This window comes from Nipponia nippon, unplaced genomic scaffold (genome assembly GCF_047370975.1).
Source record: "Nipponia nippon isolate SJK-2023a ecotype South Korea unplaced genomic scaffold, ASM4737097v1 scaffold_19, whole genome shotgun sequence".
NCBI classification, from domain to species: Eukaryota; Metazoa; Chordata; class Aves; order Pelecaniformes; family Threskiornithidae; genus Nipponia; species Nipponia nippon.
The window spans coordinates 3,322,496-3,348,968 of NW_028262335.1; the positions used below are offsets into that span (position 1 = coordinate 3,322,496).

General features: G+C 40.0%; 1 protein-coding gene across 10 annotated transcripts in view; it reads right to left on the minus strand.

Moving 5' to 3' along the window:
- Positions 1–26,473, minus strand: part of VPS13D (vacuolar protein sorting 13 homolog D) — a 110,759-nt gene that overhangs the window by 16,765 nt on the left and 67,521 nt on the right. For 9 of the 10 annotated variants that reach the window (XR_015704307.1, XR_015704308.1, XR_015704309.1 and 6 more), the window contains 4 exons: positions 25,451–25,585; positions 24,948–25,115; positions 10,294–10,426; positions 8,224–8,419 (listed from right to left, as the gene is read on the minus strand). Coding sequence is in view for 6 of the 10 variants with exons in the window: in XM_087755417.1 (XP_087611543.1) it covers positions 8,224–8,419; positions 10,294–10,426; positions 24,948–25,115; positions 25,451–25,585 (632 nt within the window). In the remaining 4 variants the exon portion in view is untranslated. Of the gene's footprint in view, positions 1–8,223; positions 8,420–10,293; positions 10,427–24,623; positions 24,705–24,947; positions 25,116–25,450; positions 25,586–26,473 lie in introns of those variants that run through there. The other variant, XR_015704310.1, reaches the window with a different exon arrangement.

A 26,473-nucleotide genomic window follows, 5' to 3' on the forward strand; every position in this document is an offset into this window, starting at 1 on the left:
AGCACCATTTAGCAGAGCGCTTTCTGAACGAGGAAGGTTCTAAAACACGCAAATGCCAGAAAACAGGAAACGTACAACACAGTAAAAGGTGTTCCTTTTACTTTCTGGTCTTGGTGTCCAAAAGCTTTTGCTGAAATCTAAGATAATTAGACAAAATATGCAGGCTCTAGAAATACAGGTATTTCCTAAGGAACTAAAAGTTTCTCCTGCCTAGATGCGTTCCTTCTAGTTAATAGCTAAATAACTGTGACGTGGGCACACAGTATGAGAATTCCGTTTTGTGGAGCAAGTGCAGTCCTCTTAATCATCACTTAAAGCGTAAGTAGTAGAATAAATCTGTGGTAAATCCAACAAAGGATTTATCAGCTCTTTTCAGAAGGAAGTTCATAATTGCTTAAATTTCTGATGGACTACGCCAGGCCTACATGACAGCGCCTCGGATTCAACCTAACTGGAAAACATCAGTTACCTACTGCAACCGCCTGCCTGTCCCGAAAAGCAGCAGCTTCCCCGCGCCGTCAGAAGTGTCACGTTTGAAAGTGAGCGAGCGGTGTATCCATGATGGCCATTTTCAGCCCTCTCTCCTTTCGTACCAGACTGGCCTAATACAACATAATGTCTTTTCCTCATGAACTCGCACCTTTTCCAAACCCGTTACCGTACCCAGTGAAATCAAGCTTAATCTGGTTCCTGTTCTGAGCCCAGCCAGAGCAGCAGTCGTCATTTAACATGCAAAAGCCATGCGGTTTCACTCGAGGCAGTACCCCTTAACCAGGGATGGAAACATACTTGCCCCTAGTCGTAACGTACCAGGGGCTAGTAAATAGTGGGGTTTTGTGCAGACTGTCAGGGCAAGAACTCTGCATTCAGTCATCTTTTTGAAATTACTTGTTGCTAATAATGAATGGACATATAAAGAAAACCCTAATTCCACATTTTATGCCCAGCTAACTACTCAGCAGTATTAATGTTTTCCATTTTCAGTCATCTGTCCTCCCCTCGCAACATTCCCTTCCAGCGCGCCGTCCCTTTCTGTCCCTGAACCAACAGCCTGAATGCATCCAGGGTGTCTTCCTGCCCTCAAATGCCAAGTTAAATACTGATGCTTTAGTGGAAAATCCTTCTTACTTACAAAATAGATGCTGGTATTCAGCATGACAGTTCAGTCCCACACAAAGTCTCTCCTTTTGATGTTAACAGACACGTTACCAATGGCAAAACCCAGTGACCTCACCGTTGTCTTAAACCAGGCTTTTGTCCAGTTTTAACAGTAGGAATACATTCTGTCATGGCAAAGCACAAAGGCTTGAAACAGAAGAAGTTACACAAGTTTTAACTAAAGGTTTAGCACTCCCTATTGGAATTTAAACCATCTAGAACTTCTTTGCTAGTATGTAGGCTGCATGAAACCCCAGAAGTAAAATGCAAAGGGGAGCCCTAATGAACAAGCCTCAGCCACTTTAACCCTCGGGCTTGAAAAAGCATCTTTTTAAAAACAGGTAAGATGTTTGTTTTCAAGTTTTCCTATCTCAGACCCTGCTACTCAAAGTCTAGCTCGTAAGCTCCAGCGGCTAATCAGATGTAATAGATGTAAAATGTTAGACCTCTATGATTAAACATAGCCTAATGCAAGCCAGTAATCGCTTATTTTTTTTCTAAGACCTCCTATTACTTAAAAACATTCATATACAGCAGACGTGAAAGTAACCACATCTGTACAGTATTAATGAAGCAGTATGTTGCTGCTGCAGGTCCAAACACTGTGGTTCTTTTCTTCCACTCCTTCCAAATAGTTACACTGAGCGATGTTCAAAAAGGGGGACAAAGACAACCAACTGTAAAGACAACTGATTTCACAGATATTCTGAATATAAATGGTACCTAGTAATGCAGATACCTAGCAATAACCTCCTGGAAACATTATTCAGCCGTAAAGCAAGGTATTGCAGTAGTGCATAAAAAGGCATTACAGTTTGGTTTTACACCGGGGACCCATTTACGTCCGTTCAACCCTCTAAAAAGGAAAGGGAGAGGGACATGCTAGCACAGCGTTCGGATGCTCCAAGTCATCCGGGCTCCTGTTGGGTGCTGAGCAGCTAACGGTGCCTTCCTACAATGAACGATGTAGGACCATGGGAAATCGTGACTTTTTATATGTGCAGCTCTAGACTGACAGACTCTGCAATAAAATAGGATTAAGCAAACAATGTTTTAAAGGTTCATCTTTCTTCTACTCTATCTTGTGGATTAGGAAAAAAAAAAAAGAAAACTACATGCATCAGAGTTATTTTCTTCAACCATGAATAGTAAATTCTGCTTTATTGTGAAGAACAGAGGCTGTGCTCCCAAGTACTTATCCTTCAGCTCTTTGTCCTAGAGGGGGAAGGCAAAGGCAGACAGCTGAGATGCCCAGCCTGTCCGTCCTGGAGGAGGGCGCAAAACAAAAAAAAAAAAAAGAAAAAAACCTGCCACCCCCACCCCACCCCCCTTCTTTCTCACATACAGAAGTTCTTGGGCTTAACTCTACTATCCTTTATTTCTAAAGTCAGGTCACTTTGAAAATTATGTTTTTATTTCTTGAAATAAGTTTTGTTGACCAAAGACTGACTTCTCTAGGATTAGTCACTGCATGAGCATGTAGGGATTCAGAAGTGCAGTGAAATGTGAGAGAGCAGCACACTCCATCCTCAGTTCTCATGATTTTAGGCACTCCAGAAGAGTAACCGCATGCCTCAACTGCTTGAATTCCTTCCATAGAGCTTTACGGGGAAGTAGACCGGTGGAGTGAATATGCAAAGCACTCTTGACAGGATTCCACCGACAGTCAAATACAATCATTACTTGAGACTTCTCTGACAAAAAGCCCTATTAGTACAGCATGTGAGACTTACTTCTGGGTAGTCTAGGGAAGACTGCGCTTCTTTCTAATCTGAGTCACTCCTTTGGAAAATAATTCTGAGTGAGGGCAAGAAAAAAAAAAATCATTCTTACAGAAAGCTGTAGAAAAGAAAACCATAGTCACAACTACAAGCCAGAAGCGTCTCATGGCAGTCAGAAGCACTCTTTGAATAGGCAAAAGGAATAAAGGACCATTTTCTGTTCATTCTTAAGGTACCTTCATTTTTTAGAAATCATTTTAGGTCTTAGATGGTGGATTATTGTCTCTTTCTAGTTAAGAAACTAAAATAGCCGAGGTGCATTTTCAGAAAAAAATTTAAGGTTTCGAAATTAAATTACCCATACTGAGGAGGTACAGGGCTGCAGCTTGAAGAACTGCTTCCCCCACAAGAAAAGGTACATTCACTTACGCAACAAGCAAGAGGAGACATTTGAAGAACAGAACAGGATCTCCAACAGAACTCCGCACACAAGTTACCAGCGGTAAATTAAAACCTAACAGAATACTGCTGAGCAGGTGAGACTGGTAACAGAAAATGATGAAAGCAGGGAGAAGCGCCTACTGAGGTGCTGCAGAATGTGTGGGCACAAAACCAGGCTTGCTTAACTTCAAGGATCTAGTAAAAGCAGCATGTAAAATTATATTTGGAGAGGACAAACTAAGAGGCGTTTAAAACCCCAGCGAGGACAGTGAAGTACTAAAGAACCTGAAGAGGTCAGAAATATGGCAGGAAATGAAATGGGATTCAACCTGCAAAACTGCAGCCTGGTTCATCTGGGGAAAAATAATCGAGAACACAAATATTAAATGACAAGGAGATATTTGCAAAGCAGTAAAATCAAACAAAACATAAAAAAAAAACCCCACCCTCTTGGGGGAAAATAGCAAGCAGAAAACTGGATATCGAGTTGCTATGTGACATGGCAGTAAACCCAGCCAGCACAATTTTGGAGGAGTTGCAGAGCACAGCTTGTCACAGAACAGGGATGTGACGGTCCCTGTTCACACAATACTGATGGGAACTTAGAGAGTGGGGGGATTTCAGAGTAACTCAACGACAGCAATGGAAGAATCTGGATGGACTAATGACAGAGGAATGTAAACCCATAAAATAAAAGTTCAGCAGTGACTGAGGATGGGATGTAGGGCTAACACTGAGGAAAAGCCAGTGTCTACAACCATTTAACGGGGTGCCACAGGAGCAAAATGGACAAACTTGCTCAAAGGAAAACAGATCATTATAAAGACCTGTTATCCCACTAGGAAAAAAGAGGAAAGAAGACATGAAGGAAATCACGCTGCCCAAGTCATTTACAGATTAGACCGATAAATCAGCTAAACTGTCCTGTATGCAACATTTCCAGATTCACACAACACAATGAATACTAGCCAATAAATAGATTCTTCTCTCTGGCTTCTTGGAAAATCTTAGGAAGGGCTTACCAGGAGAAGAGTAACGTCTCGTTCACCAGAGTCATTGCCCGTGCATGACTGACATTACTGTAAAGACTCTTGAAGTCAGATCTCGATCGAGTCCAAGGTCAGGATGAAATTTGGGACACATACAGAGGTGTTAAGGTTCAAGCAATACTTATCTTTAAAACTTGAGAACCTGGAGAATATACTCTTAGCAGCATACTAGCTGAGTTGGTGTTCCACACAATGAGGTACATATTTTCTACTACTTCTCAGTGTCACTGATACTCATGCTCTCAAGTCTACTGCTTTTGACCTTAAAATCAAAATCGTAGCTAACAGAGAGATGGATGCACAAAGAAAAAAAAATTAAAATCACCTGCTGTTGACATTGTCTCAGACTTTGCAACCTCACTGCACATTTCCAAGTGATGGCATGAAAGCGGTGCACAAAAGAACAACAGTGCAGGCTGCTTCTTTCCAGGTGAAGTACATTTAAAAGAATCAACTATAAGAATTTTCTGTGGCTGTTAATGGCTTGCCAGTCTCAAACTGTTCTTAACCAATACAGCCTAGTTCCCTGAGAGAATTCAGGAGAATTGGGTAGGTCATGAAGTTAAGCTTCTCATTGTGACTATCAGAAAAGAACACAAACTCTTGCGACAACAGTTGAAGAATAATCTTAAACTTGCACTGACCTCGCAGAAGCCTGAGAGGAAGCCCCAATGGCAGTTTCCTGCACTACTTGTTAAGTTAGACACACGTCTAAATATAAATGTTCTTTACTTCTGCTGCACTAGGACGTAAAACACGTTTCTAGGAGAGAGCTTTCCAAGCATATCTAGAGACATAACAGCCTTCCTCTTTTGAACTGGTCTTTAAGACTTTTGGCAGTATATGACAAATATGGAAATAATCAGAACTCTCGTATGTGACACTAGAGTACTTGGAACACATAAAACCCACTCAAAAAAAGGTATCAAGTCACAGGCATTAACTGTTTATAAATTAGATGTATGCTGCATTGTCAACAACTATTTTATGCTCTCCTCTGCATTAAAATTTGAAAGTATTAAGGCAGTTTTATTCATAAATAACAATAAATTACATGATTACATAATAAGATTAGCCTTGAAAAAGTCCTGCCTAAAGTCAGATTTAAAAAAACATTTTCATGTACTTTAAACACATCACCTTTTAAACTACCACCAGAAGCTATAAAGCCATCGTCTGTGTCTCAGCCCTATTAGTTTGGCGCCACATTCCAAGCACAGGGGTCGTGCCAGCCGCATGAGTCCCAACACAAATCAGTACATTTTGAAGCCAGAAGAGACTTGCATCCACGTAGCACGATCACAGTAACACAAGCTACAGAGTCTTCCTCAGTGTTCTGTTCTATGCAGCATTTTTGCTGGAATTAGGACGTGCCTTTTAGGAAAGCCTACAACCTCAATTAAAACTCTTCATCTCACTCAAAACTGATCCAATGGTTCAAGTCAAGCAGCTTAAATTCAGAGCTTTTTAAAAATTCAACCATGTAATTAGAGAACTGCAAGGCGCCTGTATCATGCTATGTAAATGCAGCTGTAATTACCTGGTTGACTCCCCTTTGCACCACTAACGGAAACTGGCACATATGCTGCCAGTCACAAGATGGGGTCAAGGTGGCTCTCGCCGTGCCTATTAACTCCCGTTCTTCAGTGGTTCAAAACTACACTTCAGAGCAGGTACTGCCATAAACTTACATTCATCAGGGTTCGCTGGTTTTGTGTACTTCGCTTGGAAGAGTCTACATGGCCCAGCATGCTTAAACAGAATAGTCAACTGGAGCCAGCAGCTTGGGTTTGGAACACACTTCTATATTTTGATTCCAAACCACACATACTTGAACAGTTAACAAATGCGGCAGGGGGATATTGGTACACAGCAGTCTGAAAAATGTACAAATCCGTTGGTTTTTTTGTTTTTTTTTTTTTTAATACGCTCGAAAGAACAATTTGGTTGCTTCATTATATAAGCACATTAAAAAAACCCCTTACCTAACAAAACAGGAGTGGAAGGTTGCTTATAGGTGGTGCTGTGTTTTTTGTGTCATCGCCCCCCCGCCCCCCCCCCCCATTATCTACATACTCTCGAGTACATTTGTTTGTCTAAAATAAGTTTTGATCAGATTCTGTAGACTGGAGAAGTGTAGTGAGAAAGGTTTTTCTTTTTGTTTAGTGGTTTTTTTTTTCCTTGTAGAAGGTTGCTGGGTCAGAAACTTTTTGCAGAGTGCGTGTAAACACTGAAATAATTTCACAGTGCTCATCTATGACAGTAGTATTTCAGAACCTAGCGGAAGCAAAAATGTGGTTCAGCTCATCTGTCTTAACCTCATTTCTTAATTGACAGTTAACAAGTTAAAGGGAAATATGTCACACAGGCAAACCAGCTAGAGATAAGGTGGGTTGGAGGCCCTCTCCCGGCTGCTATCTCGTTTGTCAGCTGTTGATAACATCCTCGCTACTGTGCATAGGCTGCATCTTATAGAAGTATGTCAAAACATGAATGTTAATATGTGTGTATCTTGAAACAAACTGTAATAAAAACACAGCTCAACTGGTAAGACAACTAACAGTATAGCCAGGTGTGTTTCTCCCCACCTTTAAATAAATAAATCAATCTGTACAGTCACAAAATTAAGACACGTACAAGCAAAACAGTAGATGTGTTTTCTCAGGGATGCACTCAAGAGTTCTCATGTAATTTTATGTATGCATATGTAGTTATCAAATTGTAATCCTTGACCTCTGGGTTTTACAAACCAAGCTGAGTACCAAATACGTAAGACATACATGTAAAGACTTCCATTTTCACAAAGTACACCTAGGTTCACTCTTCAAAGCTTCCTGCGCCTCACTCACACTTCATCAAGCTTATTGTTCTTTACTGAACGGCTGATGGCAGACACTTCAGGACTCCAAGTGTGGCACAATAAAACACAGGAAATGGAAAAGCCAAATGGGAAGACAAAACAACCAGAAAACCCAACGTTTTGCAAACATTTTTCTCTAAGCTTTCTGTGAATAGATTTACTTAGGATTTTCTTTCACTTCTTCAGCATGCAGAATCTCCTGTACATACAACAGGACTTCTTGGCATAGTACCGTCATATAAAGTAAGCTCTTGGCCACAAAGAGTGAAAAGAACCTTCTCTCAGCAGCCTTTTTAGAACTTAGCCCTTTCCCTCTTCCAAATTCAGTCAGTGCTAATGAACATTCACTTACTTCAAACATAATCATTATTTTGCAGAGAGCACGTTGTGCTAGTAACTGAGCACAGGAAGCAAGCCAAAGCATCTGTCCCGGTGTGCTGACACGTAGCAGCCACATATGTATGGGTAAACAGCTAAGCATGTGGACATAAGGGCATACATCCTCGCTTTCTGTGAGTGAGAACTATCGTACAAAGTGAAAAGTAGAAGATAATGACACTATATTGATGCCAGAACTCTTCAGACCTTTGAAGAATCGTTTTTCTACACAGATAAATGGAAGCTGGAGGTAGAGCGGGGAGGAGAACTCTTCCATTTCAACTCTGCGTAAGGATTCCATGGTGGAAGTTTAATCTCATTATATATAGCCTTTAACAAATTTTGCTTTAATCTAATACTGTAGCTTCATAATTCCTATTTTATGTTGCAGCTTTTCCCTGCAAATTTCACTCTTTTTATAGTATCAACAAATGCCATCTACTAAAGAAAAAGCAAATTGAATTAAATGGGCTACATCACTAATAATAGCTCATGGTAAACGTGATTAGATTATTGTTTGTTTGGGTAAGGAAAGATAACCAGATCCAAAATTGCAGCAGGTATTAATACGCATTTTTACAGCATTATTGATTGGAAATATAAACTGCTTACTGACCTGGGGCCGCTTAGCGTCGCAGTGTCCCTCACTGCCTGCGCGGTTTCCGATGCGAAATCCAGAGCTCCAGCCACAGGCTTGGTTACTGTGCCAACCAGCCCCTTCCCAAGGCCTGATATGAAACCACTGACACCTCCTTCGGTTTTCACACCTTCAACTGTTGAAGTGATTACACTTGTCAATCCTCCAATGATACCTAGCGAAGACAAGAACAGCAAAGTAGGCCAGAAGTACCGCCTCTAAAAATCATCGAACCTTGTCACAGCTGATGCTGTCTGCCTAAATGATTTACTGTCAACCCTGACAGAAACGTGCTGTGCACTTCATGTCATACAAAAACTGTTTCACAACTGATTACGTTAGCTAATAACTTTATACTTTGTACATGTAGTATGCGCCCGCGTACGCACAGACAATAATATCTCACACAAAAAGATTTAATTCATTATTAAATACATATATTTTAAAATATTTTTATACTATTTCCCACCTGTATTTACACAAACGGTCCTCATCTATTCCTGAGGTGAAGCGGTTACTTGCAGTGTGACAAAATTCTATTACCACACAAACTTACACAATTTGAGACAGAAAATAGAAAAGTTCCATTTCTCTGTGGGGAAGAAGTCAATTATTTTAAACTGGCATTGTGTGATTTTAACTGTGATGCTGCCGACAGACATTTCCGTGCAGATTTCCATTGCTGAGAATCTAAATGCTCTGAAGAAATCAAGAACCTACTGAGGCTGCAAAAGACTTGGACCAGCTCACATTATCCGAGAACACGCGTTACGGATTTCACATCTCCTTGATTAGATTATCACAAGTTTGAGTGAGCTGGCTTAAGCGCTCGCTTAGAAAAGCTTACCAGCATTTGGCTCTCCAGCTTTCAGCAGCCAGGCTCTCTTTTAAGGTCTGTAACTGAAGTACAGACCAGGCAGCATCTTAACTTCCACACTCGAGAAGCACAAAGTATTTATATCACTTCTCTTGAGTAACTCTAGTTCATGGTTAATTCCTACGTTTCAACAGATAGGATTTAACAGTTATTTGCTTCTTTGAAAAAAATTGGATGGGAAGCCTTTAAAAACTCCACAAATTAAACTAAAACGGTCCTGCTAATTGCCGGATAATACAAGACAATGAAGCGCTTTTATAATTGATTTTTCAGCACAGACAGACATACTTCAGATTTCCTGCATTTCTACCACTGTAATTTATATCAGACTTTACATCACGCTGATGTGAGAGAAACCTCTCTCATGATCCTTTGATACCTGCAGCGTCTCTGGGTGACAGAAGTCCGGCATAGGGACCTTTGCTCAGCAGAGAACAGACTGCCCTTTCAGTGAAAGCCAGACAGATTATCTTTACACAGCCTGCAACCGTTGCACTAGAAGACTGACATTTAAACAAACTTGAGTCAAGATGATGCAAAATATAAATATTTGATTTAAACTTGGCTTGTATTGATTTAACTTTCTTCAACAGATACATCATGAACTAAATTGATGTGAGATTCTGGCCAAATTAAGACTAGTCCACTGCCTTTTGCACAAATTCATTTCCCTCGTTCTTAGTAGACTTAAAAAAACCAAAACAAAACCACAAAATAACCCAACTGGTGAAACGTTACTTTAAACTGCTGTACTGCTTCTGAGGAAACTCAGTTTCTGGAACTGAAAGCAAACATAAGAAAGCTACAATCCAACCATACTAATTTTTATTTTAATGTCTGGCCCTCAAAAAGACTGTTTGCGTGACTGTTTTATGACTCTACAAAGAAACTGAAGTTTTGGATAAATTTTCTTTGAAATTTCATTTGAATTTGCAAAACCGCTTTTACTTACAGGTACACGTGAAAAGACCTTGTTCTGAAATGTAGTTCTGTCAACTTAAAAAATAAACAACCCCCCCCCGACCTGCAAGCATTCAAATTCCAATATAAAGCCTATTATAGCTCTACTTCCCTGGCTTCAAATAATCACCCAAGAGTAATACAAACTGTTGTTTTCAATCTGATCGTTACTTTTAAGAGAGAAATGAGTTAAAATTACAGCTAAGGATTACCATGTGCAAGTCCATGGATTCCAGCTACAAGATGTTCTCCACTAGTTGCAGCATGATATCGAATGTATTCTCGTTCCGTTTGATGTCTGTTATCCATTGTCTTTCCCAAACCATCTGACAGGGTCCCAGCGAACTGTAAGAGAGCAACCTTTTCTGTTATTAAGAGAATAAAAGGCTTCTCTTATGTAGATTTACTGAAGAAAATTCCTAGATTCTAGTTGTGAAGTACAGATTTATACAACTCGTTTTGTTCCACGTACACAGTCACTCCAGCTTTTTTGCCATGAAGAAAGCTCTAAGTACATTCACCTGTGCTTTCCACTGGTGCAACTTAAATCCTGAGGTGACAGTCAAAAACCAAGCAGGTGCCCAACTGCAGCGGTCAAGCCAAAATAAACGAAGTCTGTGAAAGATGCACCAAAAAAAGTGCCAGAGACCCAACTGCAGCCTTTCAAAAACTCACAAGAATGTTATTTAGATACAAAGCTTTTCTTCTGCAAAGATACGTGAAAAGCTTCAAGGTAAATATGCCTGTCATGAAACTAAAAAATTGGCAAGAGTCAATTGCATTCTTCTTAGTAACACAAGGTAGAAATGGCTCTATTGTGAAAAGAGTTGGTGGGGGAGCCACGCCACGGTCATTGCAGCACGTGGGGTGAGCCGCTGAGAGACGGCCCTGTCGGTAGGCGTCCCCAGGTGCTGTACAGTGTAAAGCAAGTCTAAGGGGAACCCTGAATGTGCCTGTGGAGCATCTTTACTCCTTACACTTACCTTTAACAGTACGGGGGAAGACTTGAGGCATATTTACAGATAAAAGACGACATCTAAGTGCAAACAGGATTTGTTCTGAGAACTCTGACCATTACCGAGTACCAGTCAATGAAAAAGCACCAAATAGAAATGATCTATTGTGATCTGTTGACCTTTAGTTTGACGTAATCGGATCTAAAACAGAAGCTTGGTGGAGGGAGGGAGGCAAGAAAAGGAGACAAAAAACCTGAAACCTTACCTCATATTCAGGGTATTATTATAGAAAAGGATTCCTAGCAGGCATTTTCCTGGAATAACCTTGAAAACATAGCTATTTTTTGGTTATGTGTAGTTGTTCATCTTCTGCACCTCGCTCACCTAGCATCAGCATTCTTACAGTCTCCCTTCAATAAATGAACTTTTTCCACCCCTCCGCAAAGGCAAGATAATTTAATGCTTTGTTGTGTCTTAGACTAGGGCTGGGGAGTGTCCCAGGTGCCACAGGAATGGCAGAGATACTCGATGGCTGCAGCAGTGGTGAAGTCATTGCTGTCCTGTGTGGTCATAGCTCCTCTACGACAAGTACTTCATTGTCTAAGAACTGCACGTGGACACTGCCCTTCCCATTGCTCAGTCCTATCTCCTTTGCATCCATACTGGTTATGTTAAAAAAACCTACGTGGTTAAGGCATGCACCAGAAGACAACTCAAACCTGGTGTGAAATTCTGGTTCTAAAACACTAAAGATTAAAAAAGAAACAGACAAACAGTCAATTTATGCGCTTGATGCCATGACAAAGGTCCCTTCCTTTTTGTCATTTTTTCCAAGGCTGCGTTTCTTTTTTACTAATGACATGATTTCCTAGTTTCAGATACTTCTTTCCAGCTCAAAGACAAACTAGTCCAGTGGCTCCAATTATCTAAACAAGCAGACTTTAACAACATGAATGAAAATTAAATCCCATGACCCTTCTTGTGACTTGATCATATGGACACTAAGCAGAGCACAGTCATCAGTGACTGAATTACTCCTGACCTCTTTGTGAACTTAATGTAGATGTTATATTATTTTTTTTTTAAATTAGCCTAGAAATACAAACCAACCTGAAGCTATCTGTTAACCGTGTTTAAGGTTGTTTTTTTTTTCTGGACAAATACTTTGCTTTAAGAGGATTAGAGTAGTTGCTATAAAAAGGCTCAATAGGCCTTCAAAATTCAAACCTCATTTAAGGAATCTGTCAAGGCCTGAAAATGGTTTTTCAAGAACACATTTTGAAAGTTACCTTAGTGCACGATTGGACAACCAGCCAGCAGGAATAACCCAACTTATTAATATTGATCAAAATTGGTAACCTCTCCTTACAGCTGTGGCTTTTTTTCCCCCCTCCGTCTGTCTAAATTGGCCAGCTCCCCTCTGCCAGCTTTCCCAGTAAATACAATCCAGTCTTTCTTCAGAGCTTCCTTCCTCTGTGAAGCAGAATCTGACACCTAATAGTCAATAACAATCCTGTTTAGTGTCTAGAAGAAATTTTAATGTAATAGTAAATTATTCTCTTAGGAGGAAAAAAGGAAAAATCACACAGTTTAAAAGTCATAGTCTCCATTAACTGTAAAACCGAAGTTAAACGGGGACATTTTTGTTTGTTAGAAAGTAACACTGAATTACAGCTGTAAACAGAACAATTTAAGGATTCTAATGTACCAAATGTACTACGAAATGCTTCCATTTTGCCCTGACTCAGGTGCCAAAATCTAAACTCAACACACATTAACTACAGAACATGAACTTCACGTTGAGTTACTTTCTGACATGCCTCCTCCCCCCTCCCCAGTACTGTTTGTTTTCTGGCCTCATTTAACAAAGACTGAAGCCAAACTTGTGGAGTCATCGGTAGTGTTTGGACCTAAACCAGGGGGTTACCTCAGTGAGCACACGTGAATGGTCCCTTCTGAGCAACCTCCAGCTGGGGACATGGCAGCACTTGTCCTGCTCCGAGGTACAGAATGTGGTGGGACCAAGTTTGCAAATTAGAGGTAAAACGCCAGTGAAATCAAACAGCTGAGACATTTCACAGGCATTAGCACGTCACATTAAGGCCTGCTAGGCCAGCGAGCCACTCACCGGTTTCTGCTGTGAAGTTTAGACTCTTACTTGCAATAAAGATTCCGCATTATCCTGATTCGTGATCTGAGCAAGACCTACCTCATCTCTCGTATTGCCCACTACAGGTCATACCACGTGAGTGAAACAACTGCCGGGTATCGGGCATTTTTAACCACCCTTTTCTGTGCACCTCAGAAATACTTTCCCTGAAATGGTTTTTGAAGCCTATTTCAGAAAACAGGATTGTACCTACCTGTATAAAAACAGAAAATAAAGATTTCTAACATTAAAAAAAAACAACCAACCAACCAAACACAAACCCTCACAACACCTTATGCCCAGTCTGTGCAGATTATAATCGCTGTATTAAGAAAAAGTTACTCAGCAGCGGCAAGTTATTTCAGGATCAGAAACTTGAGTAAACATCACAAATTTAAGCAGTTTAAGCCCAACTTAAACTTTGAAGGGAGATTTGACCAAGTTAGAGCACAAAAGCAGACTTGCCTTTTTCCCCCCAAATGCTTTTAGATGCCTCCTTTGAGAAGCGCAATATCAGATACCAAGATTCAGATATTAAGACTCGCGGAAGAGCAGCGATGGTGGCTTATTGAGCTGTTAACCCGGTCACGCGGAAAATAGTCTCCAGATAAACAAAGGTGACAACAAGAGTGCGATCCACCCTTGTCTTCCTTTGCTTTTGTTAATAAGGTGTGACCTGATAACTTCAAAGCCTACTTAAGACCATGTAAATGCCAACAAAACCAAATACAACAGTCTGTGGAACAAACATGAAACTAATCAAAGGACTTCTAAAAACCAGTCCCCTTCCTTCTCTACCCTGATTTTAATAATGAGTTCTTTGTCTACTTGCTGATGAAAAAAAGAAATTAATAACTTGGTCTTTTATCTCTGCATTTTTCCCCATTTCAGATGTCCTTTTCCTTGAAACAGAATTGCAACCCAGTACATCAGTATCAGCCAAGATAAGTTACCTGCTTCCTAACCAAAAGGCACCAAAGCGTTACGGAATGAAGCCAGTGCACACGTTGGGTACATGTAAGAAGCCGCATATTTTACTTGTTAACCTGGCATCTCCAAATGAAGCAAAGTATGGGTCTTCCACACTCCTAATTAAAAGTTCTGTCATTTCAAGTACTAAAAATATTTCAACTTATCATTAATATGCATCGTTTAATCCTTTGCCTTATCCATTCTGCCTGGCCAGAAAAAGGAGAACCTCTCCAAGAAGCTCCAGTTGTCTGAACATTCGCCCACCTTCATTCACAGATACCTTCTTTCTCCTCCGGCTCTTTCCGTCCCCGAAGCAGACGGTACTTCCTGCATTCCCCCTCTTCCGAGGGACACTGACCTTTTCTTCCAGGTCTGCAATCTAAAGACACTTGATCCCTGGTTTCCACCCCACACTGGTTCATATATGGTGTGAAGCTACCAACTGGTAATACACTGCAAGCAGAAAGTATGACCCACTGCGCTTCATGAACTTAAGCCTACGTGGTCTAACATAAACTGACCCTCCCGAGGAGGGTGAAATACGATGACTTACACGTTTCCCTCCAAATTCCGGGACATTATGCTACTGTGAACGCTGCCGTTCGAACAACACTTAAACCACTCTCAGCACTTCACATTTATTGAAAATGTTATTACACTTCCTAAGCCTGGGGCACGCTGGCCTTCGCCACTGCCTCTGTAGATCGCAGTAAACAGAGGACTCCTCATGTCTTGGTTTATGTTTACAGAGTGTCACCAATCAATGTTAACTACCTGCCATGACCTGCAGAAGCAGTTGGAATAGCATCTGTACAAGAAACTAATCTACTGGTGTTTTGGGTTTCTGTGGGGGGTGTGTGTGTGTGTGTTTTTGTTTTTGTTTTTAAAGGCCCAATAATTAAGGACGTTTTGCCACAAAAACTTTTACCACTGACTATGTATCCTTTGCTGTTTCAAGCAAAAGAAGAAAAATAAAAACACCCATATACAGTGTTTGTGAATCAAAGCTGGTGCCAAACACTAAGGCTTATGGGGCACAAGAAGAATTCAAAGCAAATGAAAACTAATTCTAGACTTCGTACTGCGTGTTCCCTCTAAGGCAGATGCATGAAGCACACAGCATGGAAATAAGTTTTCAGTTAAAGTCTTTTTAAGCTCTTGGCACCGCCTGGTTCTCGAAGGACATCCCAAAAGGATAAATACACAATTATGACTTCAGTCCAAACATTCCATTGTAATTCTAGCATCAGAGAACGGTACATTTACAAATTCTATTGACTGAGCAAAGTAGAACATTCCAAGATGAAATTTTAAGGGAGAAAGTGATGAAATTAAATAAAGGTCAGTTATAACTCCTGTGCAAAACTCACAACGAACTGCATTTCAATGAGAAATCACAGGGTTTACTCAGTTCTCATCTTCGCTTTGCATTGTTGAACTCCATTCCACTCTTCCCCCAAACCACCACCTTTCAAAAAACCCTTGAGCACCACACATTGATGACGTTCATACTTCATCTCCAATAATAATAGCTGGTTCTCAGAGACCAAAGCACAAATTTAAGTATGTTATTTCAGCAAGGTAGAAAGAGTATTTAAAATTTATTTAATTTAGGAAGTCTACTGTAAACCATGAGTTTTGTCATCTTCAGTTCTCACACACACTCTTAGATTTTCTAAAACAGGAAAATCCCTAGTCATGACGACTAGAATTCATTCCACAGTTTCAACAGTAACTCCCCTAAATATAATTAACTGTCTGCGTGCAAGAGAAGAGCTGCTCATCGCAGGAAACAAAGGCTGTATAGGTAAAGAAAGAACAGTGATTATCAGATTTCTGAACACGAGTTCTGTTAAATACATTGTTCCTTCCAGCCCTAAGCAGGAACTCTGCGTTGGGAACTTAATTTTCCTCCTCTCTGCTACCTCGACATTCACCTTCTTCCTGACGTACTGCCAACGGAAGGCATCGCAGCACGGCTTGAAAGGAATAAACATCTCAAATCAGCACATACTGTGACCCTAACAGTAAAACCCTAATAAATATATAGACAGTAAATATTAGCTGGAAAATACTGACACCCTCCTGCCCCAAAATATAGACTCTAATGTAGTACAAAATGTTTTACTCAGAACATTATTTTTACAATTTTTTTTAAAAAATACTAATAAGCTGGTTTTTTGGTATGAAATGATGATCTGTTTCTTTAGATATTATCTAATACATTTAAAATGTCAACACATTTTATATATATTTAAAACAGTTAAAACACAGCCATAAATTATATAATAAACTCAAGTAGATTGATAGCATTAGAAACTAAAGGCTACTTTATTCTGAGTTGTGTTTTTGTTTTCTAAAAAAACCCACATCGACTCCCTGCTAAACAGTTTTGGAAGCAGCGTTCAGCCAAGTGATTAAATACAATGGACTAGGTCTAAACATTTAGTACAGATCTGTAAGTTTAATCCCTTGTGGTTGCTCGCCTTCTAGCAATATCATTAAAAATCACCTTTATTTCCTACATCTCTCCAACCCGTCACAGGTATTTTAGAGGAAGCCAATTTTTACGCTGACTGACAGTAAAATACAGCAGTTCAAAATTAAGCATGTATTTTGCTATATAGAGGCAAAAATCCTCACAGCGTACATGTCGTAGGCTAGGCAGACATATACATGTGCTACTAGGATTTGTTATAGTTAAAAAATGTTTTAGACCAGTGAGCCATCCTTGATGTTATTCGTTTGGAGGTGTAAAAATAAAAAAGACATGCAGTATGTACATGTAACGACTAGGTACAGTGGGACAGATAAAGTTGTCTAGTAAATTCTTCGGCCTAAGTTTCCTTGCTTTTATTGCAGTGTCTCAAGATTGATATTTAATACATTTCTGCGACTTACCATAAAAAAAACCTTTTAGAGTAGCTTCTTTACTAATCAATACCCGCACTGTTGTGGAATGGAAGCGCTACATATTTAATTTTGCAAACTGGACATCAGAAAGCGGACAGACAACACAACTCCTCCTTTCCCATCACTGTGGTCAACTGCGCATTATACTGGCACTGAAAAATGAAATGCTTTAAGTCTTTGAAAAACTAGCAGGTGCTTATTTGTCAGCTTTAGAAGTCCTAGCTATCTGAAGTTGTTCCACAAAATACTTTTACATGGCTTCTGTCAGTCTCTTAAGAATTACTCAGATATTTAAGCAGGAAAGTTTGTGAATTCAGATAAATTTATATGCTACATACACTTTCCTTTACACATTAACACGCACCCAGGTCAACCGTTAACTACAGCCCTGAACAGAAAGGACGGTTCAGGCCGAGCCCAAAACGCATTTATAACCGAGTCAAACTGCGCAGAGAGAAACGTGTAATGGAACCAGGACTAGAACTGACACGGTCTTAATTTAGAAAATACTAAATCAGCAAAACACTATAAGCAGCTTCTCATTTTAAGAGACACATAAACTTTGACCCTCTCTAAATTACTGACAACCAAGAGGAGGCAACGGCTTTTCCCACTGATCAAACATATGTTTCTTGGGATTCTGTGCTGCGTTCCCCACCCCTATTTATGTCATATAAGCAAAGTAAAGGCGCTTTAATTAGCTCACATCCCATCGTTAACTAAGCTTCCTAATGCATCCTGACACCGGCGTGCTGGCGGGGTAATCGGCGCAGCCCCCTGGTGCGCTGCCTGCATGGATGCCCGATTAGCCGGGTATCCCAGGGGAGCCCCCGCCGTTTTCATCTCCGCAGATGCCTGAGGAGCTGGGGAGCTTCCCTCAAGGACCTCCTGGGAAGCCGCGCCAGCAGGTGCCCCTTGGCAATAGGCTTGTGTTACAGGGCTGAGTGAGTGATCCCTGCAGGAACTGCCGGCTGTTTGCACAGACACAGAAGGCAGTCAAAAGTCCACAGCATGAACTTGGAATGACCCCAATTGCAGAGTCACTGGCGGGTTCATCTGGAGGACAACTGCGCTTTATTAAACAACTAATACTCTTAACAGATAATTCCCCTCCCCCCAGCGTTAACTCTTACAAAGCTTTAAGGTCTTCCCGTTCGTTTCTTTTTCGGGAACGGAATCATTTGCCCTTACAGCCCCCTCCTGAAAAAACCCTCTATAGGCTGAAAACCCAAGAAAAAGCCCAAAGAGATCTAGTCCAGTTCCTTGAGATACACGTAACAGCTATGTATTCAGAGGGCGGCAGATCAGGTTTGCTTTTTAACATCATCTTTACCAACTCTGTTGATTTTTATTTTCCTAGGGCACTTCCTTGGGGCAGCGCACCCCGGCAGGCCCTCTCTTTCCAGCGGGTTTCATTTTCTGCCGTGGTCACCTGAGACCACGCTTGGGATCTGAAAGAACCTCCTATTTAAAAACCCACAGGTTTTCTGTGTTCCGTTACATTTTGGAAGGAAACCCAATGCAAACGCGTTAATTGGGCCTGCTATCACGTGCGCAGTGTAAACAGCAAACAGCTCTGAGGGAGGATGCGTTTGGGTCTGTTGAACTGATGCCCATCATCTTTTGTTACAGCTTCAGAAGATACCTTGGCCATCTCCCGGGGACGTAACAATATCGCTTTCCCTCCTCAGGCATACACAGCCAAGGAATTTCAAGTTTGAATCTGTACTATTTAACATATTCTACACAACTACATAACTTTATTTATATAGTAGGGAGGTGTAGTTAGCCTTTTGTCAAGACTGAAGTCATTAATTTCAAACCCACCCCCCATTCTCCCGCCTTAGATGCTAATTGTGATATATGGGATACATGTGCCCGTTTTCATGACGTGCTAACCATTCAAAAACTGTAGGTTAAGATCAAATTTAATTTCATCTCTATGACAAATGCTTATTTCTAATTTCACAGTCTGCGCTTCTGGCAACATTTTGCATACCACACTTTAAATTCTCCTTTTTTCACTTAATTCCCCAATGAGTCAGCAAAACAGGAACACGGTATTTTATTTTGCAGGAAAATCAGCTGGTAAAACCCTTCAAAACAAAGCTCTAGAGCAGGTGTAAAACTTAAAGCTTTCTAAACACACCTCCCCCCCCCCCCCTTTTTATAATTGTCAAGATTACACTTGTAGACAAGGTCACTTGTAGACATCTGCATACAGCAAAGCATCTCGCTGATCGCCACTGTTGCACTGGTGCAGGATTCTCATTGTCTACTGAGTAATTTCTCCTGGAAAAGGCTCATTCAAAGCCTCACACAAAACCAATGTGCCGGTTTGATTCTGAATGTGCACATTTAAGACATCAACTCCAGATCAAAACAGTTCTTCCCATAGAATACACGGCCGTTTTTGTTTGATCTTACCCATGCCCATTTCCCCACATAAAAATATGTTGCACTCAAAGCAGGCTCACGAACAATTTGTATAAGCAGCTTTGTGAAAGAAAGGCTGAATTTAACCTGAATTACGAAGAAAACTTTCAGCCAGGATGCTGGCCACACACGTTTTATCCCATGGTACAAATCAAAAACAGGAAGAACAAAATAATACCTCAAACTTCTCAAAGACGATCCTTTATCCCAAAAACTCTTTCAAAGATACCGATCACAGATACCACGTCCTGCACATAAAAAGTGACACTTTCCATGGCTTTTCATTGTCACTAATTGGCCATAAAACTTGCTGGCTTTTAGAACTGCTGGGAAATGGGTAAATGGCCTCATCTAGAATGCTCCTCCCAGCACTGAAAATTTCTGCCTGGGAATTTCAGTTACCTTCCATCTCATCATCTGCACATTTTCATACAGATTCTCACTGCTCAGCCCTTGAACCTGCCCATGAACCGCTAACCTTTGAATGAAACCCAGGTTAAACTGGAGACTATCTGCAGTGCCACCTGGATGCATGACCTGAACAAGCTGCAGTAGCCCCGACATGATACCGGGGAAGACACGGGGAGAAAAATCTTAAGATTACACTGAAGAAAACACAGGGAAAGCTACGTTTGACCTGAACTGTATAAATCACTTCTAGCAATAGAAAAAACTATTTATGGCAATTGCTGCTAAATCCCACAACTTCAATACCTAGACTATCCTTATAAAGGACGACTGTCAGCTTTCCCAAAGTAAAACCCAAATTCAAATCTGTGAAGTTGCCCAGAAAGATGACATGTATTCCAGCCTGCCTTATTATTGTCCAGTATGAGCCTGCCAGTAATCATATACATTCTGCTGTTAACAGTTAAACAGAAGAGTAGGGAGTCAAAAGAAAATTGTGAAAATACAGAATGGTAGGAAACTCAGAACCCGCATGCCGCCATGACCTTTCTACGTTATCAGTTGACTATTTTGTTTAATACTCTCCTGAGGAGAGCAACACCATGTACTTCTTTCTCAGCCCTCATATACAAAGGCTTTTGTCAGAAGTTCCCTGTCACCGAGATACGATTTTTTTTTCAGCTACTTGAATTGCGTTTTGAGCTAATATTCGTAGAACTACTGAACCACAGTGTTTCCAAGGATGTGAGAATGCCAGCTGTTCTTGCTGCTGAATGCTATCAAATAGGAGCGGTTGGTTACGCAAACTAAGAAACTTTAAACAAAAGGGAACCATCAGCTTTGACTGCGTTGGAAACATTTCTCTGTTCCTGGGTAGAACCTGCTTAAATTGTGCCTACCTTCTGTGCTCTGCTATATCCACTTCTCATCTTATTTATTGCCAGTTTTGTTAAAGTTAACATTCATATGAGTCAAACACTTCTTCATGATTTGTTTTTAAATAATCCCTTTATTACTTCCTCTTCATTCTCCATTCAGTTATCTTTATTTTTCTGTCACTGTCAACCACTTGAGATTCTGCTTTGATTTATCTTACAACGAGGGTTAAAACTCCTGTTTCCCTTCGTGTTGCTTTCATGCTCCTTTTCTACAAACGCCTCCCAGTCAAACACTCGCCTGGAGCAATATTCGCATCCTTACTAGGCTTGTATTCTTACCTGGTTCCAACACCCTACTGATTTTCCTGTCTCTGTTGAGCACTTAAACAGCTCTGCCATCACTCTGAACTGAATTAAAATAAATATATGGAATGAAAGTCCAGGGCAGAAGTTCCTCTGTGCCTCTTCCTCAGCCATAAAAGAAAACAAACGCCCACGATACAATTTGTTGCAACTCCTCCATACCTAAGTTTTGGCATCTCGGGTGCCTGCTCCCACGCCTGTGGAAGCCTGCCTCTCGGAATGCTGCGAGCTTCCGCAAAAACCGAACAAGGAAATGCAGCTGGGGCTGATGGCTTACCTCTCCTTAGGCAGCCTAATTAAATTTCTCACTGGAAACTTCAAAGTTCAATATGAAAATTAAGCTCTTTCAAGAAGTTCATTAAATTATTTTTTTCAGGAGGAAGGGAGGGACACAACAATTATTTCCATCCTATATATCTATATATATATCTATATATATATATATCTATCTCTCCAGAAACTAAGCCTAGCTGCAGAGTCATAACAACTACATTACTATGTGCTCATAAATCATAAAAGACAATGAAATTCCTTGTAAGGGTTTAAAGAATCGGACAAATTCAATACGGTATCAACAAGCTGATTAGTCTTTTCAGTCCTTTACTACCAGAAATTTCATTACATCAGCACAACACCTATTTGCCAGTAACAGGTACAACCACACTTAATTTTCCATTTGGAGAACACAAGCTACAGAATATTTCTGTTCAGACGCTAATTCAGTCTTCAATATTCATTCCTAATTGAAACACTTCTGAAACAGGAATAATTTAGGATTTAGTACTATCATGCCTAACGGGGGGAATAAAAAAAAAAAAAGCGTGGATGCCAAGAATGCAAGACATTTCTACGCATATGGCAACTATAGAAGCCTCCATTCAGAGGGAATGAAATTCCCTCGGGTGTCTATATTTAGGATCAAAGAACTTTTTAAAATACAGAACTTGGAGTCTCCAAGGGATAAAAACTACAGAACTGTCTGTAGTGAACTTTATTTAACCTAAGATTTTGTGCCAACTTAAATACACTGCAGCTCTCCACTTGAAAGAAGGCATTACCCACTGCGTGTTCTGAAATGCATGGAAAAGCCATTACAGGGATAATCAACAGAACTATAAAATAGAAAAGCAATAAAATGACAAAACCAGATACAACTCAAATAGCTTACTTTTCAATTCAGTCAAGCAGTGTTACTTTTAAAGCGATGATTACAGTATTAAAGTTTATCTACCTACTCACACCTTAAAAGCTAACTCATCCTAAAATCTAGGATAGATTTTTATTTAAGACACTTTAAAAGTCAGGTGCTGAGAACCACCAAAGCGGGTGTTTTTCTCAGCCATCAGTTTCTGCGCAGAACACAGGCTCACCCAGTTCTGGCTGTATTAGCTACCAGCTCCACAGAATAAGCTGTGAAAATGGGGACCTCTGTGGCACAGCTGAATCAGGTGAAAATTAATGCAGTGAAAATATACTTTAAAATACTCTCCCTACAGAGAGCACCAATAGCAAGATGAAAATGATCTATTGTTTCAGTCATGTTTTTCTTGAGTAATTGGAATTATTTTTTTCCCCCACTGTTTTTCCTTACTGAAACTTCACATATCCTAGACACGATTGTAAGGCATATACATGGTAGAGAAGGGAGCAAAGGACAAAGTTCGTGCTGTACCATGTACGTAACAAACTGCACTTGCAATGTCAATTGTTTATCGTATGGACATTCCTGGCTTAGCCTTCTGGCAGATTCAGATGCCTAAAAGCAGTGCAACATATGGGGAAGAATTCATCCTGATTATTTGAGCCTTTTTTACCGTTATCTTCTATGGAGCAGAATTAAGATCCATCCTTTGGAAGGAGGATTAATCAAGGAGTTCTATAATGTACTACTGAGCCTTCCTAAAGGATGTAATTCTCTCCTTGTTCTGAAAGGAGAAATACATAATCCATATGAAAAGTTTTTAAAAGGGAACTGTGTGAGACTTGCATCACAGACATTTCAGATATATCAAGGAGAAAGAAAAAAATACCTGGGAAGACAGATAAATAGTGCATGGGGTGATTTTCAAAGGTATAAATGGGAAGCAGGCACTCAGCTCCTGTTGAATTTTGAAAGGAGTTCAGCATCCAACTGCCCTTCTGCCTTTGAAAATCTTCCTTCACAAAACCCTTGGTTACAAATGACTCCAAAGTTCAAAGAATGACCTTGCCCTTGTGGGAAACGTAGGAAGGCTCGTGCCTTTTAAAGAAAGATTTATGAGGCTGTTGCTGCAGATGTGACTGCAATGAGGAAACAACACTTTATAGAAAGGAAACTCTAAAGAAACATACTCTATTGGGTGGAGCGGATGGGTCACAAGAGACTAGAACCACGAGTAGCAAGTATGGACAAAAAGACTCGTTTGCACAGATGGATACCGCCTTACAGAAGCTCAGCAAGTCTTCTACCAGATTGCTGGGATAAGCTTGTGTTTGCAGCACTGATAATCACAGAATCGCCTAGCACAGGATTAAGAGAGGAATATCAACGACATGGTATTTTGTTTGAATTTCTTGAAATTGTCCAAAACGGGCTAATGCTGGCAACAAGATAATTATGACAGAGGAAGTGTAGGTCATCTTTCCTCAGGGTTCAACTATCTGGGTTAGATATGCTCACAGCTATGCACTTGGTGATGGACTGGGGATCTCTATGGCAGTTTAAGTAGGTTTGATGACGTTAGTCTTGAGCTATCTGTAATTATGCAAGCTCTACGTTTCACCTTTCTCATCTTCTGAATTACCTTTTCCCACTAAAGTGGGGAAAAAAGTAGATTTCCTTGTATACAAATAAGTTGAATAGGTTGTGAAAGGATGAAGCATGATAATATACATGTACAAACTTACCGGTTTGGAAAATGAAAATAATAGGAAGTAAAGAATTTTCACAAAACCAAATTTTAACAACACGTCCTTACGTGAAGAAAGCATTATTCCAGTTCTACCCGTGATCACAAAGTTCATTTACAGTACGTGTTGACACACCATGTACATAATGAAAAATATGTTTGTTCAGTATCAAGGACAGTATCAACCATGATCAAAACCACTTCCTATTTTTGGCTGCTGTCTCAGATCATACCTCTCTCAGGCACTAAAGATAGTTATTTTCACTGATAACACTGATATAATTGAATTTTCTCAGTCGTTATCAGGAAGGACAGAAGAATGTTCATCATGCAGAGACTTTGGAATTAAACTAAAGATAAATGCATAGCAATCTAGGAATTCCTTAGTTTGTTGCTATGGGGCATAGGAAAAAAAAAATAACTCAAGCGTTAGCATAATAATTGATATTCACATCAGCTACATCAGCTTAATCACTTTCCAGAAATAAGTTAACAACTCCTGTTACACTAAATAACCCCTTAAATACTCCCCATGTCTATAATGCACGCTCTTTCTCTCATATACATAATATAATATACCTTTGTTCATTTGCACATAGGAGATGACGCCACACCTGAGCAACATTTTAGTTCTCACTCTGGGTAACTGCTGCATTCAATCTGCAAAATGTATGTATATCAAGAATAAGGCCTTGAGTGGTTTCATTGACTCCTGCAGGGTTTCTGGCATCCTTGAAGTGTATATATAAAGTGTTTAAAAAAAAAAAAGTACACTTCAAACACAATTTTTACAAAACAAACAGGACGTGAAGCAATTTAAAGATGGTCAATAATTCTATTTGACTTGTTTCCTGACTATTTTTTGCTTATTGTTTTAGCAAACTTTAATATCATAATTATTACCTTTGCAGCAGAGTTTGATACGCCATGTGTGACGTTTCTTATGAGACCACCAACATTGCCGTATTTTATAAGTCCAGTAACACCTTCTGAAACATCATTCAACAGACCCATAGGGTTGCCAAGGAAATCCACCGACCCTAGAATCCTTGCTGCCTGACTAAGCAGCTCCTGTAAAATCAACAGAAAGAATGAAATACCACTTAGGGATCACATTAACACCAGCAAGGTTGATTAAAAGAAAAGTCCCACCCGCAAAAAAAGCATATACAAAACCAGACAGTTGTACTGAAGAAACACACAAATACCAGTAAGATCAGCAATAGTTTCATCTTAAAACGCAGTGTATTCTTAGAAGCGTGTGATACTATTTCTCCGTACACCAAAGAAGCGATACAGCACTAACACTTAAGTAAATAGTCAAGAAAGAGTTCTCCCACCCTCAGTAGAGAGCTCATCAACCAAGAGAAGTTCAGCCCCAGCCACAAAATCTGTATGACACTTACCTCTTGAAAGTGTTTCAGAATGTCATTAATGATAAACTCCCGCGTTTCATATGGATGGACCCTAGTGAAAGGATCCAGATCAATCACAGCATCTTCAAATCGGATTAGAGGAAATCCCAGTGTGCTTTTCAATGCCTAATTAAAGAAAAGATATCACTACTTTAATTTTTCTCTCTACTTCTCATTCACAGCACCCAAATTAATTAATCTTTAAATGGGTAACAAACCAAAATTATCTGAAGCTGCTGGAGTAGTTTACCACTGCCATTTAGACACTTTGATATAGAGGGCCATCACTCCGTAAACCTTTTACTTGTAAGCAATGAGCAATTATTAGAACTGCATTTCTTCAGTAACCAGACAGTCACTAAACACTCCTCCTGATGCAATCTGTTTCCTACACTTGATAGGAACATTGCAAAACAAAATGTATTTAAGATTCCATGCTTAGCGCTTTGCTGTAACTGCTCTAATGTTCAATTAAACTGAACCCTAAATGAATTTCCTTGATACATAGTGAAGACAAAGCTGGGTATTTTCCACCCTGCTGAAGTTCTATGAATGGATTAAGTGTCGGGATGAGCTGGAACAACATACATAATTTCCTGTAAGCCTGAGGCTCATCTCTTAACATTATATGGTGTACTGAAATTCTTTAAACCAGCTTTTTCAATTATTTTCAAGGAAGAAAACTAAGACAGTAATTAGCCCATGGGCCACCTGCAACCTGTGCAATCTATACATCAAAAACATATTTAAGGCGAACAAGCTATACATCTATATATCCACACACACATAAATAAAACAATTTTGGAAAAATTAACAAGAAAACTAATCTTTTAAGACAGACAGAGATTGCCTCTATTTCAGGTCTTGATAATGGCATCTGCACAGTCACCAACATCAGAAAATCTGAAGAAGGCAAGAAGCCTGAAACTTGTGTTATATCTTTCTACATTAATCACTAAAGCATGATTGGTAGTAAGTAATACGAGTTTTTCTGCCATCTGCAGGCAATTAAGC